We start from the raw sequence: 21,204 nt of genomic DNA on the forward strand, positions 1-21,204 counted from the left end.
TAATAAAATAGGAATTATGAAAAAAAGTAAACGTTGAATTATGCCACAAGAACCTCACCCATATGGCAAGATCCGTGAGCTAATCTGCTTGGCAGCAGGTTCAACATTTAGATGAAAATACCTGTATCTGGAAAGATTTTTTAAAAGTGGTTAAGTTTAATTTAGCTTGACGCATATTCTTATAGTTAAAATATATTAATATTATATACATGTATTAATACATTAATACATTATTAATGTATTAATAATTAATACTATGTATTAATGTTGATATTATATCTCAATATTTATAGTGATCATTTATCCAATGCCTTTTTCTGTTGTCACTCGCTAGGAAGCAAACAACTCTGGCAAAAGCACGACGAAAACAGAGACTGCCTGGCTCTTCAGAATGTGGTACAGCTTTGACCACAAGTATCCTTTGATAATGATAATCTCCCAGGTCCTGCTACATGACAGACACTGACTTCGAGCACTTAATCATTGAGGTCTGCGCTGCTGCTCTTCAAGAAACGCAGAAAGGTAAAGCGAATTCACGAGCAAATTTAGCCAAAAGAATGATTTCAAAACATAGAAAGCTGTGTAGTCCATACTTAAGTGTTGCAAAGAGCTAAAGTGAAATCTCTCAGAGGCAAATGAATCTGGTGTGCTTGTGGCAATCTACTATTTCCTAATGCCCTATGATAAAATCATAGAGTCCTGAAAAACTGATCTATTTTACTAATTTTACTGTTCATCCCTTTGTAAAAATCTTACTTCTGGTGGAGTCGGCTAGGGTGACAAAGCTCCTTCACCCTTCTGCCAGGAACACATTTGTCTGTTTTTGTTTCATGCTGTAAAAAATGAAGGGGGAGGGGGGAGGGAGGATGAATAGTCCAAGGAGAAGAATAAGTCCGGTCATCACATTGTGAAATAATACTACTTTGTTTTCCAGGAAACACTTGAGTAAGCTTTTTCTAGTGACGGGCAATTTTAAAATTCTAGCAATCAGTGTAAACAGAGCGGCTCAGATACACCTTGCCATGCGACTCACAGAGCTGATAAGTCAGGCCTGAAGGGCTTTGCCATTGTGAGTTGCAGTAAGCGGTCCACCTCTAATCCCAGGCAAAAGCGCCACAGAAGAAAGGAAAGAACTGTGCTGAAAATTGAATGTGTTGGGTCTTTGTAGTTAGTTTTCCACAGTCACAAATCCCTCTCCTTTCAGGGAGAAAATGTCAGTCACTGGGCGATTTTAAAGCAGCTCAGCAATGATTAAAGCCACAACAGATCAGAGGGAAAGGAAGAAGAATTAAGAACAGGGGAAAGAAATTCAAAGAATAAGATGAAGAGGAGGTAAAAATGGAAAGGGGAGAAGAAGCAAGAGAAATACAGGAAATTCACAGCAGGAAGGAAAGGAAAGCAAATTCGAGGAATGACTATAGAAAAAAAAAATAAGTAAGAGTGAAGTGAAGAGAAGCCCATTGAAGATTGCAGAGATAAGCAAAAGTAAAACAAGGTTAAAATTAGAAAGCAATTCTGAAATAGTAGAACATTCCAAGAATTATGAAATGAGATGTGGAAGGTAGAGGCTTTTTGAGGCTACAGTTTTGCTTTTCCATACTTCTGTTATCTATGGGCAAATACCTTGCCTCACTCAATCTTGCGCTTTCATGGACAGTGTAGGTTGCCACCACCCTAAAAGTGGTCCATCTTGGCCATTACCTGCCTCTTGGAGGTTCTGGTACCTCACTCACCAGTCACTGGTCTCTCTGAGGGAAACCAGTTCTTAGCAGGTTACGCTGCTTTGTGTTCCAGTTTGTTTCTCTTCTGGAAACACAATTTTCTCCTGCCGTTGCTTAAAGTATCTGATAACCAAATTTGTAGGAAGTTATAAAAATGTGGCTAAAGAGTACATATAAAGGCTGCTTGGTTATGACAAGATGTTCAGTAAGAAAGTGTCTTTTGGGGTTCCAGGACCCCGTTTCCAACTTGTGGAAGGGGGGCTTCCCCACCCATCCAAGCAATGCGCCAGGTCAGTGTCCTACAACTCAACTCAATTCTGACACTATGTCCCTGGAGACAGAGTCAGATCTCACAGGTAAGGTCAGTCCCACAAGGCTGCCCCTACCACCACCACTTCAGAAGCCAGCCACAAGCCCAGGTTGTTACCTATGCTTCTGATCTATCGGCTACATGTTGGAGGTTCCCGTGACCTTCTCCTTGGGTTTGATTGATTTGCTAGAAGACCTCATTACTTACTAGATCATTGGTTTATTATAAAAGTATATAACTCAGGAACAGCCAGATGGAGGAGGTGCATAGGGCAAGGTACGGGGAAAGGACATGGAGCTTCCATGCCCTCTCTGAGTGCACCACTCTCCTCGAATCTCCACCTGTTCACCAACCTGGAAATTCTCCTAAACTCCATCCTTTTGGGGTTTTATGGAGGCTTCATTGCATAGGCACAACTGATGAATAATTAACCATTGGTGACTGAACTCCATCTCCAGCCTCTCTCCTCTTCCCCAGAGGTGGTGAGGGTGAGAACTGAAAGTTCCAACCCTCTCATCTAATGGTGGGTTCTCCTGGCATCTGGCACCCAACCTTAGTTAGGGTCCAAACGTCATCATTAACATAACAGAAGGATGCCTTTTTGCTTTCATCACTTAGGAAATTCAAGGGTTTTAAGAGCTCTCTGCCAAAACTGGGGATGAAGACCAAATTTCTATTTCTTATTATAAATCACAATATCACAAAATGGCAAATCAGAAATTAGATAAAAGATGTTTTGTTCAAATTCTGACAGTGTTGTAAGGAATGCTTTGCATTGCATTGCAAAATGGAAAAGATAACTTGGAGACAAGGAAATGTACGTAGGAACCCACCCAAATTTTTAGCTTAGAGCAGTGACACTAAATTCAGATGATGTCATAGTTTTTGTCTCACATTTTACCGGGGGGTTATTTCCATATGATTATGGACAAACTAGCAAAAAATGAAAGCAGGCTTACACTCTCAGTAATATCTCTTCTCATGGTAATTTGTCCTCCTGTGCATTCATCCTAGAAATTGCGGGGCTACCATCACTGCATAAATATATTTTCACTTAGACAACAGAGTTTTTATATCCTAGTTATGCTCTGAATTCATACCCAGAGTGTAGCAAACCAACCAGTTTCCACTCTGTAAACTCTTGATTTATCCATATTTTTAGAGAAAAATTATCCCCTTGGCATTTACCGTCATCCTGTTGGCCACCTAGAACCCAGGCGATGTGCCCCATGGACCTCATGGGTAGACTATGCCAGCTGCTGTCAATGTAGGGATGATCCCCCCAACTCTGGGGTCAGATTGCCTGGCTGAGGCCAAAAAGAAAGCGTGAGGCTGAAAGAAATGGATTATGCAGTTTGGAGCTGTTCAAGTTTCATTTTAGTAAAATTGCATCATGCAAATGAGGCATCATAAAGAATTACCGACAAAAGAAAAAGAAGAATAAATGAGCCTTCATATGCACCTTTGTAAGTCAGGATTCTCCAGAGAAACAGACACAGAACCAGTCAGGAGTACACACACACACGCACACACACACACACACATGCATACATACATATACATATAATACACATACACATAGGTTTACTTCAAGGGATTGGCTTATGTGTTTGTGAAGGTGGCAAGTTCAGAATGTGCAGGGCAGGCTCTCAGTCTAGAAACTCGCCAGTAGGAGCTGAGATGCTGCAGTCTTAAGACAAAACTTCTTCTTCCTCAGGGAAGCCTCAGTTTTGCTCTTAAGTCCACTCAACTGATCAGATGAGGCCCACCCACCTTATTGAGGATCATCTCTTTAAAGTCAACTGACTGTAGATGCTAACCACACCTAGAAAATACCTTCACAGCAACACCTAGATTAAGGTCTGATTGAATAATGAGGTAGCCTAGTCAAGTAAACATGTAAAACTAAGTGTCACAGTATTGACACTGTGTTCACATATTCACATTGAACTTATGCCCAATATTCAGACCCAAGGATACAAAGATGCTCTTAACTTACCATCGGTATCAATAAAACAAGTCACTATGGCTCATATAGTCTTGTTTTCTTTTTTTCATAGCATAATTAATACATATGCATTCCCATAAAAATTTCCCAAAACCTACGGAAAAATAAAAATAATAAAAATTAACATTCCATAAGGATGAACCATGGCCAAGTACCGTGTTGAGTGCTTTACGTTATAATTTCATGTCACCTCCACAGCTCTGTAAGAGGGTGGCTCCAAGGGTAGAGTACCACACAAATGGACTGCTGATTGTCTAGGCCTCTGACAAAACAGCCTGTGCGGGCTGCCCTGGTGGCGCAGTGGTTAAGAATCCGCCTGCCAAGGCAGGGGACACGGGTTCGAGCCCTGGTCCGGGAAAATCCCACATGCCGCAGAACAACTAAGCCTGTGTGCCACAACTACTGAGCCTGCGCTCTAGAGCCCGTGCTCAGCAACAAGAGAAGCCACTGCAATGAGAAACCCACGCACCGCAACAAGTACAAATAAATAAGCCGGAAGCCTATGGTGCCAAAATTGACGATTAGTTAAGATTTCACTATGATTCCCTGTGGGCAGCAATTCTGAGTCTTGCGGTGCAAAGCAGAAATTGAGAAGGGGGCTATGAGAAAGGGAACCACGTTACTGAGCACCAGTGCTTTGCCATCGAGAACATTCTTTCATTTAATCCTAATAACCACCCTTTTGGTTTCATTCTCACAAAGACTCTCTTTGAGATGGAAGAAACAAAGTCTCCAAGAACTTAAATAACTTTCTTAGGTTTCCATAGCTAATGTCAATTCCATGATCCAAGCCCGGATCTGTCAAAATCTAAATTAGGGACTTACCCGGCAGTCCAGTGGTTAGGACCCTGCGCTCCCACTGCAGGGGGCTTGGATTCAATCCCTGGTCAGGGAACTAAGATCCCACATGCTGCACGATGCAACCAAAAATTAAATAAATAAATAGACTTCGAAACACTTCAAAACAAAGACCGTAATGACAAAGAAAGGCATCACATAACGATAAAATGCATAAATATACTTAAATGAACGCTCTCACTGACAGCTCTATGTCCATGATAGCTCTTATCTACACATATACCCCATTTCCATACGTCCAGAATGTCACTCTTAAAGCAATGACTGTTATGACTGCTTACATTATGTCCTACAGAGTTCACATCCCAAGCAGCTGTTGAAGATATAGGAGGTGATAAGGTTAGGGGTCCTGGTCGGTCACCCTAAGAACACCACCATAAAGGAGTCTCCAAGTTTCTGAATCACGTTCTCAACTTTTCAAAGGCAGAAAGTTCAATATGCCAAAGACTCCGAGAATGGCTTCGTTTCATAGAAACGGATGGACTCTAGCCAAGCTCAGGGAGGCACAAGTAGAAACCAGACATCAAATTCCTAAATCATCATATGTGTCCTCATGGGGAGGGATATTCTCTCCCAGCCCTTAGAAGGGTCAAGTCGCAGTCTGGTCCCCAGTGTCCCTCCGGCCCCTTCTCTCCCTGTCGCTCGCTGGCTCACCCTGCTTCAGCACCCCGGCCTTCCTGAGAGACACCAAGCACATTCCTGCTTCAGGGCCTTCGCACTGTTTCCTCTTCCCCCTGCTTGGGATGCTCTTCTCTCAGACATTCGCAGGCCTCCCTCCTTCACCTCTTTCATCCAACTTGGCAGTGAGACTTTCCTGGCTCCATATATATATATATATATATATATATATATATATACATTTTTTTTTTTCTTTTGCGGTACGCAGGCCTCTCACTGCTGTGGCCTCTCCCGTTGCGGAGCACAGGCTCCGAACGCGCAGGCTCAGCGGCCGTGGCTCACGGGCCCAGCCGCTCCGCGGCATGTGGGATCTTCCCGGACCGGGGCACGAACCTGCGTCCCCTGCATCGGCAGGCGTACTCTGAACCACTGCGTCACCAGGGAAGCCCCCTGGCTCCATATTTAAATTAGCCGTCCCAACAGGAGCACTCCCTCTCCCCTTCCCCGCTTCATTTGTCACCATTATGCTTATCACCATCTGACACTGTATGTACTTTTTGCATTTGTTATAATATTCTCCCCCAACCAGGATGTATGCTTCCTGCGGACAGGGATTTGGCTCTGTAATCAAAGCATACAACAGTGTTTGGCATATAGTGGACACTCAATAAATATTCACTGAATGAATGAATCAAGCAAGAAAGCAATATTTTCTATCCAGGGCACATTTACTCTAAAACGTTGATATAGCAGAAAAATCCAATGAATTATCTGAGGGTTGCTAAGTGAGTCTGAAAGCAGAGCAAGGCAGAGGGGATAATCTTAGTGTTTTTCATCCAGGCTGCCCTTCGGCACCAAAAGGCACACCCCGGGTGCACACCCACCCCTCCCTCAGCGGCAGGGTCCCTCTCCCTGGGCAGGGACAGCCACCACGGCAGAGCTGGATCCCTGTTGCCTCACTGACCTCCTTCCTATGGTTGGTCCATCCTTCCTTAGGTTTAATTCGTACACCTGATCTCATATATTCAAGCCTGGCTCTGGCTTAGAAGCCATTCTCTGTCTGGGTGACTGTATCTTATCTCACCGATTGTGTGTTGATTTTATTTGTATATAGAAATCAGAATTTAGAGCCACCTATCATCCTCACTAACAATCTCTTTTAATGAGAAGGTTAGAAATTGATGCCCCCTTATTCAGATTTTAAGACATCAGATAAAACGGTTTGCTTGGATTCGCAGTGTTGCAGCTGGTATAGGAATCGTAGGTTGCCTTATTCGTAGGTGACTAATGATGCTGCTGGACTGTCTACTTTCTACAGTCTCTATCCATTCTATCATTTATCATCTCTCCCCTTAAGCATGCTTCCCTGGTGGCGCAGTGGTTGAGAGTCCGCCTGCCGATGCAGGGGACACGGGTTCGTGCCCCGGTCCGGGAAGACCCCACATGCCGCGGAGCAGCTGGGCCCGTGAGCCATGGCCACTGAGCCTGCGCGTCCGGAGCCTGTGCTCCGCAACGGGAGAGGCCATAACAGTGAGAGGCCCGCATACCGCAAATAAAACAAAACAAACAAAAAAAAAGCATGTTTATATATTAGTTCTACAAATGTGAATGACAGAGGATAAGAATGACTTCTTCCAAAATAAAAAGGGCAGCCTAAAATCATTTTTAGCGCTTCCTGTATGCCGACATCAACTGAAAATAAGGAGTTATCCTGTGGTTGCCAACATTTTACAGAAGTGTAAAGATAGCACAAAGATAACAATGGACTGGCAAGTTGACACAGTAACAGAATTACAAAGTTACATGGATGGAGACTTCCTTCCCATCACTGGCTTGAAATGAATTGTGCACTGAGATGTTACCAAGAAAATGAAAGGCCATGGCAGATGTGTAGATGTTGCAGCTCTTGAGTTTTCCATTAAAAAGTCTGGCAAGGAAAGTGGCAGATGCCAGACCCCTTCCTGAACCAAAGTGTGACAGATTGCATTCCAGGAAAAATAAACGTGAACATCCAGATCACTCAGAATGATCCTTGGAAACAAGTATTTCATGGATTTAAATGTAACGGCATCGTAGTCTTTAAACAACAACAACAAAAAAAAAACAAGGGAAAAGAACCCTTTCCTCCTAAAACTTGACAGAATTCGTTATATCCCACACAGTCATGCTTATTTTAAATCATAGGTATGAATATTGTGAGCGGCAATTTCCATTTTAAATGATGATCACTGCATTGCCGCTTTTTCTTATTCTGACTAGCTGAAGCATCTATGAATTAGTTGTTGGGTTGGTACTGTGGCCTTGTGAATGACTTGAGTTCACTTAGCAAAAAAAATCTCAGAGGAACAGGGAATGTTAGTTCTGTGATTCCTGTTTTATCGATGAGGCAACTGAGCCCCAAGGAGGGAAAAGACACACCCAAGGTCAGTGATGGACTTGGAGGCAGCATTCGTAATCAACAAAGACTGGGCTGTGTCCACCTGAAGAATCCACGGGTTGTGGTTCGGGTAGTCCATCCAGTGAGCTCTGGTGGCATTAATATGTGTGTGATGCGCTTATTGGTAAGTGTGCCTGGCATACAATTGATAGTTCGAAGTGATAGCTTCTTGGGAGGCTCATCAAAATCTTCACCAGTCCGGAGGCAGGGTGTGTTTTACTTTAAGTAGAAAGCCAGAGGGATAGCAGAGGATGTAAGTAAGATGCCTTTTGTTCAACTTATTGAGTACCTACTATGCGCCAAGCAATACAGGAGGTACTGAGGCGAACAGCAAACAAGGTAGGCACGGCTGACTCTCATGAAGTCGTGCTTATTTGATTCATTCAGATGAGTCATGACCCCAAAGCCCCTTGAAATGGCAGGTGGCCCTTAGTGTAGGAAAGAGAGACCTTGGCATCTCCAGAGTTTAATGGGGGAACTCTTTAGAGAGCCGTGAATTAAAATAATTTGTAACCCTCACTTGCAAAATGTAACCAGATAACTCCACAAGCGGTTTCAGAAAGCACCAATATTTCAAAATATTTGAAAGAAACATAAGCAATCAGCTTTCTAAAGACTCTCTCTAAATACATCCCCAGTGGTATCCCACGTGAGGATGTATGTGGCATTATAACTGCTTCCCTCCTGGGAAGCTGGCTATAGGGAGGAGCTGAGCTTGCATGGGGCAGTAGTGCAGCCGGCACTCCCCCCTGGGTGGTTAATCCATTGCGTTTGCAGCTTGACTTTTGGTCTTCCTTGTCTTCACAAATGCTAGTGTAGAAAGACCTTGTAGACAGCCCTTGACTTAGCACCTAAGTGAAATGAAATTAAAATTCACTAAAAGAAAACACTAGCTTCCTGGATCCTTATATTCCTTGACTATTTGGTGAGAACCAATGTAGGGGGTGGTATCCGTGCCTTGAAACATGAGCTGTCTTTTGTTCAGGTCATAACTTGGGTCTTCCATGGTTTCTTCATCCGTATAATGGGAACAATAAATATTATCTTCTGTTTTGGCTAAATCCATTGGAAAATTTAGCTATTTCTTAAAACAGCTTCCTACTGATGGTACCTTGTTCACTTATCTCTCAGAGCCAAAACATGTTTAAACCAGTTAAATAGTGCAATTTTCTTAAGACCCTGTGGCCTAAATATGTTGAAACATTCCATAACTGGACTTAAGCTCTTCTGGAGTCCTGACAAGTGACTACAAGCATGGCATTGTGAATTGTTGCCCAAACATGGTAGATACTCTGCTATGAATGTGAAAAGTTGTGGCTCCCAAGACAATAACTGAGTTTTCTACAATAATCCTAGGATTCTCCAAGAGTTTTGGCATCCCTGATTTGTTTTGCCTTTTCCCCTGTAAAAGTTTTAATAATATGTCTCTTAAATGAGAATGCTTTCTCATTTCATCTTCACTGTAAGCAAACAATATGAAAATCTGGATTTACACAAACAGGAAATCAGAAGATGAATCCTCCGCTTCTCGAATGGATTCATAAAACAAATTCCTTTAAATCCAATTTTAAAAATCTGTTGAGCACTTTCTCATTGCAAAGCACTGTATTAGACTCTCCTCTTTTCTCTATTTATTCACGTATTCATCACATGTTTATCAAGAGGCTACCACGGGCCATGTACTATACTAGGCAGTAGGGATACAGCTGTTGACAAACCCTCACAGAGCTTACATTCCAATCTGGTTCTGTCTTTGAGTTTCTGACTTACAGATGTCTTTTCAGGAAATGACTTTGGTATAAAGAAAGATACACTTAGACATTCCAGTACTGGTTTTCATCAAATAGAGGGAAATCTGGCTCAGTGGTCAGGATTTATTGATTTGCTACTGTAGCCTACCCACTTACTAGTTGTGTAACTTTAGGAAAGTTATTTACCCTCTCTGTGCCTCAGTCTCTCAGCTGCAAAATGGGGATAATACAAGTCCCTACGTCATAGGTTTGTTTTGAGGATTAAATGAGTTAAAGCACTCAGATAAGTGCTCAAAAATGTGAGCTTTATTATTGTCATTATTACCTGTTGATGTCTGCTTCTCTTAAAGGGCAGCATCATGTAATGTATTTGGTGTTCGTTGTCATTTATTATTTCTGAGTGACCAAAATATCTATGGTCTTATATGCTTGTAATAATTTTTTGTTGTAACAGCCCTATTTTAATACCATAGGAAAGTCTTCAGTCTCCAGAAACAAAAGATTCCACTCAGGCTATAAATCAGACACAATTCTTCTGATTTGATCTTGAGTAGATGGAAGTAGCTGGGTGTTTGGCACTTCCTTGTGTCTCCTGTTCTGCACATGGGATTGTTTCATTTACAATTTTCCTAAGTTACAGTACTTCGTCCCATAGTATTTTTCTGGAAATTACACCACAGAAAGCAATTTTCGCTTGATAGAAAAGTGCAACCGTTTTCCTGTCCAGCAATGGAAGCAATACAAGCCTTTGATGATAATTATTCCTCTTGCACATTCTTGTGATAAAGGAAATCTTTTAATTGCACCTTTCAGGTGAAGCCATCATGTTTTGTCATTAGCAGTGTGATGTTACATTTGAAGATTTCTAGGTCAGTACATACTGAATCATTTTATTAGAAATAAAGGAGAAGGAAATAATGTTAAGACTGACAAAAACATATGTATTACCTTAATGTTGCCAGTTTTGAATTTAGTTTCAATATTTCTTCCCCATGGGAAAAAAAGAGTATTTTGCTTAAATTGTCTTTAATTGCTACTTGGTCATTCCTTCTCAGCCGTAGGAGACAAGGCATTTACAGGCTGCCAACAAATTTGGGAGCTACCAGAGACACCTTAGCAGCAGGAGCCTTGGCTGCCGGTCTCACATATTCTCACCTGACAGGGAGACAGAGGCCAAGTCTATCTCGTGGACAGCAGTCCTCAGCCCTTGTCTGATTGTGAAGCTGTGGTAGACACAGTACAAGGCATGTGGGCAGACATGACCCCACCCTAATTAAAGTTCACTCCACAAGGTGGATGGTGATAACACCTTCTCAACGCATAATAACACCTTCTCAACGCATAAATAAGAGCAGGCAAAGAGGTACCTGCGCTGGCGGTGAATGGAAGAAGGGATTACAGGAGAAATCACTACTGTTCTTCTAATCATGTGGGAAAGAGTCCATGGAGGACCTGGGATTTCCTAACATGAAATTAAACAATGGGAAGTGAGAAAGCATTCTGCGTGGAGGGAATACCATGGAGGATGGTCCCATGACAAGTGTGGCACGAATAGCTCAGAGAAGCCTGAGTAAGGCTGCCTGTAAGGCACAGAACTGGGAGAAGAGAAAGCAGGTGGTCTCCAGAGAACTATAGTGTCAGCCTTTGAAGAAAGGAGGAGACTCTTATTCCCGACACCTAGCGCAATCAGAATTCTCTCCCACTGGGATTCATTTTATTTCTTTGTTTTGGTCTCTCAGATGGCTAAAGGTAGGGCAGCGTGTCACAGGCTGAAGAGCCTTTAAAGTTTCCTTTCTGTCGCAAATCTGATTCATCTGTCTGACGGTCATTTGTCAGGTACCTACACATTTAATGTGTCCAGAATTAACATTTAATCTAAATATTATATTAATATTTAATATTAATAAATTAAATATTTAATTTATTAATATTAAATCTGGAATAAAACAAGTATTTTGCTTAAATTTTCATTAATTGTTTTAAATGACTTTAGTTTTAATACTTCTTTCCTAGAAAAAAAATATGAGCCTGTCTTCTGGCTTCTGAAGTCACAGAGATAAATAAGAAATGGTGGTTGCCCTCAAGATGCCAGTAACCTAACGAGGTAGAGACAGCAGCCACCAATGCACTAAGAACTATATAAAAGTTATGAGCAAAAAGCATTACGGAAGCCAGAGGCGGGTGTAGCCAACGCACTCACCAGCTTTGGAGAATCAGAGAAGCCACACAGAAGTAACTTAGAAACCAGGTGGAGAAAAAAAGTAAGAATCCATAAAGAACTGGGCTGAGGATGTGAATGGCATTTTGGCAATAAAACAGCTCAGGCAGAGCTTCCCTGGTGGTGCAGTGGTTGGGAGTCCGCCTGCCGATGCAGGGGACGCGGGTTCGTGCCCCGGTCCGGGAAGATCCCACATACCGCGGAGCGGCTGGGCCCGTGAGCCATGGCCACTGAGCCTGCGTGTCCGGAGCCTGTGCTCCGCAACGGGAGAGGCCACAACAGTGAGAGGCCCACGTACCGCAAAAAAAAAAAAAAAAACAACAGCTCAGGCAGAGACACAAACAGGGTGTGAGGTATTTGGAAAATGGTAAGAGATTCAGTGCAGCTAGATCAGTGGGAGGTGAAACTAAAGAGTTCTCATGTGGACAGATTGGGCTGGACCACGTGTGTCACGGTCAAGAAAATGGATTTTATCTTACTGACAGCAGGATACCAATGCCGCGCTTTAAGCACGGAGTCACACAGTCCGGCTTGTTATAATGAAGAGAACTCGTGGCTGTGTGGAAGGGGGCGGCTGAGAGAACAATAAACTTAGGATGATTCTGGACAGTTGCTCTCAAAATCACCCACCCATTTTCTATGTGGATAAAAATGAGGACAGGAATGTCCTCATTCTCCTTTGAAAAACATTTGGGAACGCTCAATATGTGTTTCGAAACACAAGCGTATTAACATAGAAAGGTATCGTTTCATTAAGAGATTGATTTTTTTTTAACTTCCACTAAGGAAAATCCGGTGGTGAAACGATTAGGGTCTACCAGGACGTTTTCTGGTTCAAAAGCCAACTCAGTCTTTCAGCTCAGCTTCTGGTACTGCAGTTACCTAACCATGGTCAGAAAAGGGAGCACTTCTGACAGAGGTTTGAACTAATCTAACAGAAAATGTTGGATTAAAAATCACTTCCAAAGAAAAGGCTGCTTTTTGTTCCTAAACTCATACACTCGAACACCACCAGCCCTCAGGCTACACTCAGCCCTGGGGTCAGCCACTTGCCAGTGGTAACTGATGATTTTAAATGGAGGGGAAGAAGCACAGGAGAGCTAACCTTTCTCCAGAGGAAACAGACACATCCTCAAAGCATTGCCTTTGACATTCCTTAAAGCCATTTCCTTGGAATTCCTGGAAGTAAACCAGTGTGTTGAGTTTCACTGACCTGTTGCTTGTAAACATAGCCAGAGCTGCTTTCCAGCTTATACATACAGCCTTTAATAGCTGGAACAGGAAAGGCCATAACTCCTTTGTCCGTTTCCTCACTACCCTTTCCCAGCAGTCGCAAACACCTCTTCCTACATCCCTCAACACCAGGAGCACTTGGGTTGCAGGTGCCAAGCCCTTTGCCTTTCCCTCCCCTGCTTCATGTACACGCAGATCATGCTTGGAGCTTCCAAGAGCAGCGTACCAAGGCTGGCTGCATGCACTGCAGCAAGAGGGGACCCTACTCAGAAGCAGGTACACCACATCTTGAACAGCTCTGGCAGCATAAGCCCAGAAGCCTGGTCTTTAGCTTGACCAATTCTTTTCCCTTTACTTTTTTTGTTTTAAATTTTTACTCTCAGTCTGAAGTCCTCAGGCCTTCTCTGAGCTGTAATGTTTGGAAGATGAACATTATGGTAATTGGTAATTGTACAAGCACTTTGCAAACGTCAAGTGCTTCATAAAGTTGAAAAGATACTAACTTCATTGACGGGTTTATAGGCCTGAAGGCCCTCAGACTCACTATGCAGATATAAACAAAAAATTTTATTACATTTTTACTATTTTTAAATTCTAGCTGATTTCCTGCTCTAGTCAAGATTATGACGAGCACAAAAATCTGCTCTCAGTCTACAGATGTGCCTCGTTGAGAAATCTTTCTCCCCAGATCTCTGACACTCTCTTTTGAAGATGATCCACTGTGAAATGGATGCATCCCATTCCTCTATCAATTAGCCCCTGTTAGGAAGCCTCTCCTTGCATAATCTCACGTGCATGTGGAAGCCAAAAAAGTCAAACTCATAAAAGTAGAGAGTAGAATGGTGTTTACCAGGGGCAGAATTGGGGGAAATGAAGAGGTGTTGGTCAAAGGGTACAAAGTTCCAGTTATGCAGGATGAGTAAGTTCTGGAGATCTAATGTACAGTATGGTGATTATAGTTAATAATTCTGCATTCTATACTTGAAATGCGCTGAGAGTAGATCTTAAGTGTTCTCACCACCAAAAAAAAAAAAAAAATGTAAATGTATGGGGTAATGGATTTGTTAATTAGCTTGATTGTGGTAATCATTTCACAATATATACATACATCAAAACATCACGTTGTACATCTTAAATATATACTATTTTTATTTGTCAACTATACCTGAATAAAGCTGGGGAAAAAAATCCCTGTTCTTGACCTTCCAGCAAGTAGAAGCTGGTGCTCTCCAGCTGAGGCCCTTCCTTCCTGGCCTAGCCTTTGTGAGAGGTGTTTGTGTTCCTGATAAGAATCACAGATTAAACCCCCAATGAACATAGTTCTCTTGCTAGCTCAGTCTTTTACAAATCTTTGAAAATGTTGTCTAGGCCATTTAGAATGACAGATTAAATTTAAATCAGTTTTCTAAACTGCTGACCAGGACTCATTAGTCCTCAAAATCAATTTACTGGGTTCCTAACTAGTACTTTTTAATAATAATAAAAAAAAATAGACTAGAGAAATATGTTAATGCGTTGCAGGATTAGAAATACTGTTTCATGAAACTTGTTTCAGGGGTGTGTGTGTGTGTGTGTGTGTGTGCACTCTACTTTGTGATATAAAATGTGTTTCTTAATGGAAATCCTAATCAAAAAGACTTGAAACCTTGATCTATGCTGGCCTCAAACCCTTATCCTGGAACTCTCAGGCCTTTTCACCTAATTGCTTTAAGTGCCAGGGTAGTTGGGTGAGGAGCTGTAAGAGCATATGGAAAGGAGAGCCATTGACTCTTACGGGTTATTTTGGAAGAGTTCATGGTGCTAGTGGATTTGAGCTGGACTTGGAAAGAAGGCAGAACTTGACAAGTAGAAACTGGAGGGAGCCAGAGGAAAGGCAGAAGGAGGAGAGAGAAAAGCAACCCAGAGCTGTGGAGAGAGGGAATTTGAAGATCTGGCTCCTAGGCCTGCCTCTCGGCTGTGGAACCTCAGGCTCTAGGCCTGCTCAGAGCCAATATTTTCTAATCTGCTATCTGCCCTGCTTAGTAATTACAATTTTCCAATGGAATAAGGTAAGTGAAACCACTTTGAAAACTAGGAAGTATCAAACAAATGCAAGATATGCTTAGTAAGTTTTTCCAGGCAAAGCAAAGGTCACACGTGAAGGTGAGACTGTGCCTGGGATAGACGGAGGATGGCAGCTTGGCACATGTAGGGCTGGCCATGAGAGAGGAAGGGGCTAAAAAGCTGTGTTTAGGGAAATCTGTAAAGCTTTTGAGTATCAGGTGAAGGTGTCTGGATTTGATTCAGTAGATAATGGGGAAGCGGATGATTTGTAGACACAGGAGTGAGAGAATCCTGTTTCAGAAAGATTGGTTTAACAGCATTGATTAGGGAGGAGTCACAAGGGCCTAAATGAGACTAGTGGCAACGGGACTAGAAAGAAAAGGGACAGATGCTAGAAAACCCTGGCCCCAAATCCATAGAATCTGATGCCGTGGTACTGGGGATATTGGGGCTGCAGAGAGGAAGGGCCAGGAGGTGCAGTTATTAGGGAGTGGTAGGCTGTGGGTAGCTGGGGGTGTTCCAACCCTCTGCTTCTGCCAGTCACAGAAACAGGAGGCAGGAAGACTAGTCTCATGGGGAGAAGCGGTTGACAACCCCACAGGTGGAAACCTATTTATATGAACCTGCTCTGTGTTCTTGCTGAGCCTGTTCTTTGGGAAAAACAAGCCACTGGCCCAGTCTTGCCTTGCAAATACAGTTCTCTTGACCTCTGGGTGAACTTAGTTTTTTCTCCCGAGCTGCTCTCTCACAGGGAGATGCTCTGCAATTAAAATTCTACACTTATTCAACATAGTTTTGGAAGTTTTAGCCACAGCAATCAGAGAAGAAAAAGAAATAAAAGGAATCCAATTTGGAAAAGAAGAAGTAAAGCTTTCACTGTTTGCAGATGACATGATACTATACATAGAGAATCCTAAAGATGCTACCAGAAAACTACTAGAGCTAATCAATGAATTTGGTAAAGTAGCAGGACACAAAATTAATGCAAAGAAATCTCCGGCATTCCTATACACTAATGATGAAAAATCTGAAAGTGAAATTAAGAAAACACTCCCATTTACCATTGCAACAAAAAGAATAAAATATCTAGGAATAAACCTACCTAAGGAGACAAAAGAACTGTATGCAGAAAATTATGACACTGATGAAAGAAATTAAAGATGATACAAATAGATGGAGAGATGTAGCATGTTCTTGGATTGGAAGAATCAACATTGTGAAAATGACTATACTACCCAAAGCAATCTACAGATTCAATGCAATCCCTATCAAACTACCACTGGCATTTTTCACAGAACTAGAACAAAAAAATTCACAATTTGTATGGAAACACAAAAGACCCCGAATAGCCAAAGCAATCTTGAGAAAGAAAAATGGAGCTGGTGGAATCAGGCTCCCTGACTTCAGACTATACTACAAAGCTACACTAATCAAGACAGTATGGTAATGGCACAAAAACAGAAAGATAGATCAATGGAACAGGATAGAAAGCCCAGAGATAAACTCACACACATATGGTTACCTTATCTTTGGTAAAGGAGGCAAGAATATACAGTGGAGAAAAGACAGCCTCTTCAATAACTGGTGCTGGGAAAACTGGACAGCTACATGGAAAATAATGAAATTAGAACACTCCCTAACACCATACACAAAAATAAACTCAAAATGGATTAAAGACCTAAATGTAAGGCCAGACACTATCAAACTCTTAGAGGAACACATAGGGAGAACACTCTATGACATAAATCACAGCAAGATCCTTTTTGACCCACCTCCTAGAGAAATGGAAATAAAAACAAAAATAAACAAATGGGACCTAATGAAACTTCAAAGCTTTTGCACAGCAAAAGAAACCATAAACAAGACCAAAAGACAACCCTCAGAATGGGAGAAAATATTTGCAAATGAAGCAACTGACAAAGGATTAATCTCCAAAATTTACAAGCAGCTCATGCAGCTCAATATCAAAAACACAAACAGCCCAATCCAAAAATGGGGAGAAGACCTAAATAGACATTTCTCCAAAGAAGATATACAGATTGCCAACAAACACATGAAAGAATGCTCAACATCATTAATCATTAGAGAAATGCAAATCAAAACTACAATGGCATATCCTCTCATACCAGTCAGAATGGCCATAATCAAAAAATCTACAAACAATAAATGCTGGAGAGGGTGTGGAGAAAAGGGAACCCTCTTGCACTGCTGGTAGGAATGTAAATTGATACAGCCACTATGGAGAACAGTACGGAGGTTCCTTAAAAAACTAAAAATAGAACTACCATACGACCCAGCAATCCCACCACTGGGCATATACCCTGAGAAAACCATAATTCAAAAAGAGTCATCTACCAAAATGTTCATTGCAGCTCTATATACAATAGCCAGGACATGGACACAACCTAGGTGTCCATCAACAGATGAATGGATACAGAAGATGTGGCACATATATACAATGGAATATTACTCAGCCATAAAAAGAAACGAAGTTGAGTTATTTGTAGTGAAGTGGATGTCTGTAGTGGATTTGTAGTGAAGTGGATGTCTGTCATACAGAGTGAAGTAAGTCAGAAAGAGAAAGATAAATACCGTATGCTAACACATATATATGGAATCTAAAAAAAACAAACAAAAAAAATGGTCATGAAGAACCTAGGGGCAAGACGGGAATAAAGATACAGACCTACTAGAGAATGGACTTGAGGATACGGGGAGGGGGAAGGGTAAGCTGTGACAAAATGAGAGAGTGGCATCATGTATATACACTACCAAACGTAAAATAGATAGCTAGTGGGAAGCAGCCGCATAGCACAGGGAGATCAGCTCAGTACTTTGTGACCACCTAGAGGGGTGGGATAGGAAGGGAGGGAGGGAGGGAGACGCAAGAGGGAAGAATATGGGGACATATGTATATGTATAACTGATTCACTTTGTTATAAAGCAGAAACTAACACACCATTGTAAAGCAATTATACGCCAATAGAGATGTTTAAAAAAAAATTCTACTCAAAAAGAGGGAAAACACTTATTATAGTATTTTGTGAAAATTCGGTCTCATCAATCTGTCTTCTATTTGTAGACTTTGCTTAAATTAAACCTCAGGTTAACTTATGTTATGAATACAGCCCTGATACCATATCCTACCAAGTCAAGTTCAAACTCATTAGGTTGGAGCAGCATGGAGGATGAGTCAAACAGCTGGGTTTAGATCTTTGCCACTTACTAGCTGTGTGACACTGCAGAATCTACTTGAATTCTCTGAACCTTAATTTCCTAATCTGTAAAATGGTGATGATGACCATGACAATAATACCTATCTTTCAGGATTGTTGTAAGATTCAAAATGTTAAACACACACCTAGAATAAGGTCTTAAAAAAATAGGCCCTCAGTAAAGGGCTGCTATTGTTATTCTTACTCAAGGATATGAATGGATGTGTTCCACACTCCTTCCTAACCACACACTACAGCTTTTCCCTAGTTCCACAAGATGAGGCTTACCCAGCCTCTGCTCAAAGAGAGGGGCTTCCGGGACTGACCTGGCAGCACCTATGTCTGCAGGAGAAAAAAGCTATCACTGCCCCTCTGCTTTAAGCCCACCTACAGGCTCTTTAGGCAAAATTACTTTGTTCCAGCTCAACAGTGGTCCGAAAATGCCAGGTGTCCCTCACTGGGAGTAAGCGAACAGAAATAGGACTCCTACATGTGTACCACTCAAGTCACCCAGTAGCCAGGGGTTGGGGGAAGACAGGATTCCCATGGCTGCAGTCAGCTGAGACCTGGGGCAGCTGGCTTCCTCCTGCCGCATGATCAGAATAATCTTTGGGGAATCCCATCTGGCCATGAAAATAACGTGCCTGTTTTTCTATCATAAAATATGATTGCAAGCATTACATCCAAGCAATTATTGATGTGAATAGAGTGCTCCTTCTGAGAAAGTCAGCTAAACCAGAAATCAGAGAGTATGCAGTTGGGCCCCAGAGGTCACAAAGCAGGAAAAATATGGGTCCTGGCTTTGCAGGCCATGTGAGCTTGAGGCAACCACTCCCAGCCCCAGTCTCCTTAGCTGTGAGGACCTGGAATGCCCCTGCCTGTTCTTTAACGAGGAGACCACTACCCCAACACAGAGCACTCCTCGTGCAAGTTCAGGAACCCGGAGCTTTGACAACCCATGATTCCCACACAGTACCCCCACTATCTTTATAGGCTTGGAAATTAGAGCTTATTTTTTCAGTCTTGTATGTCTATTTATGCTTCCAACCAACACCATACTGCACAACGAAAGTGCTTAAAACAAATTCTCCTGTGAGAATTTGGCCCCCCAAAAAGCCACCTTTATGAAAAGGAGTATTTATTCTCCCGTGGTTTTGAGTGAAGAAAGGAAAGACATTCCTGGCTCTCTGTGGCAAACTTGGAATCTATTTTTCAGAAATAGGGCACACTTGTCATGTTTTTATCCTTGCAGACTTAACAAGATGTACCATCCCATTTGGATGGCATGTAGTAAATAAAGGTACTTTCTTAGACTCCCAGGAAGTAAATAATTGACATAGTGACTTTCTATGATTCAATCACAGGAAGCATATGTGAAAATGAAAGAAAGAAATGAAATAAAGTCCAATACGCTGCCATCAATAGCTGCTTACCGTCTCATCCAGCTTCCAGCAAGACCTGGTTTTACCCTATTTCTGCTAGAAGCAAAGGAAGAAATCTTAATCCCTTTTGACAAGCCATGAACTCACCTTTTTTTTTCTAACTGGATCCTCTTCATCATCTTGGTTTCGAAATAATTCTTTCAAGACAGAGTTAGAAATAGCTGCCCTGCTACGTCTGGCTGTGGATAAGAGTGGGCAGATGGGCTTCCCTGGTGGCGCAGTGGTTGAGAGTCCGCCTGCCGATGCAGGGGACACGGGTTCGTGACCCGGTCCGGGAAGATCCCACATGCCGCGGAGCGGCTGGGCCCGTGAGCCATAGCCGCTGAGCCTGCACGTCCGGAGCCTGTGCTCTGCAACGGGAGAGGCCACAGCAGTGAGAGGCCCCCGTACCGCAAAAAAAAAAAAAAAAAAAAAGTGGGCAGATGACAACGGTGGTGGCCTCTTCGTTCTCGCACAGAGCAGGAGGCTCCTCTCTCTTTACACGTAGGGAAACTGAGGCTCAGCAGAGCTGAGACTGAAACCCTGGGCATGGGACACCCCCATCCAGGGGCTCTTTCCCTATCTGTGTTTTATCGCTCTGGACTTCAGCTGGGAGTAGCTGCCGTTTGATTTCTGGTTTAGCCGAAAACACCTACAAGTGCTTATAACAAATTCTCTTCGGAGGAATTTTGAACTTCACTTTTATTCCTTCATGTATCTGTTTCCTTGAGTGAGTTTCTTGATTTCCCCTTTTATCTGTCTCATCATTCCATTTGTTAACGCAAACAAATGCTCCTTTCCCATGCAGCCATCTGATTAAACCATACATAAAGTTGCTTCTCTATTAAAGCCCTAAATTAGTTGCCATGCTTGGGAACGTTCTTGAACCAGTACATGACCAAATTCAATGATGAAATATATCTTCGATGCTCCTTGCTGAGAAAAACGCTATCCATTATCTCATAGGCTCACAGATGGGCACATTCTGCGGTTCTAGCAATTGCTTCAGTTATGTCCCCTACCAGGTCCAAGTTCATGTCCTTGGATTGTTAGATGCTTTTTGTTTATTTGAGGTTTAGCTGGTGAGGAGAAATTCCGTTTCCTTTCATTTGCTTTTCCGGAATAACTAGTCATTTTCCTTTCTGGAAAAAAAGAAAAGTTAGACTTGCCCTTGGCTGTGATATTACTTATTATTTGGTGAAGGAAATTGACAACAGTCATCTGAAAAGTTTTGTGGAGATTGAATGTAATGTTTTTTTCTCACGATTTTTCTCTTGTTTTCTAATAGCTAGTGTTTTCTTTTTCTTTTCATTTTATCCAAAGGTTTTAATAAAAATAATATAATACAAAAAGGCCACAGAGTGCTGAGAA

General features: G+C 42.1%; 1 protein-coding gene across 13 annotated transcripts in view; it reads left to right on the plus strand.

Annotated features, from left to right (window-relative positions):
• Nucleotides 1-21,204, plus strand: part of SLC9A9 (solute carrier family 9 member A9) — a 660,636-nt gene that overhangs the window by 560,647 nt on the left and 78,785 nt on the right. For 10 of the 13 annotated variants that reach the window (XM_067737585.1, XM_067737587.1, XM_067737582.1 and 7 more), the window contains one exon: nucleotides 339-414. In XM_067737585.1, the coding sequence (XP_067593686.1) occupies nucleotides 339-414 (76 nt within the window). Of the gene's footprint in view, nucleotides 1-338; nucleotides 523-19,776; nucleotides 19,975-21,204 lie in introns of those variants that run through there. The other 3 variants (XR_010943485.1, XR_010943486.1, XR_010943487.1) reach the window with 2 other exon arrangements.

This window comes from Pseudorca crassidens, chromosome 5 (genome assembly GCF_039906515.1).
Source record: "Pseudorca crassidens isolate mPseCra1 chromosome 5, mPseCra1.hap1, whole genome shotgun sequence".
Lineage (NCBI taxonomy): Eukaryota > Metazoa > Chordata > Mammalia > Artiodactyla > Delphinidae > Pseudorca > Pseudorca crassidens.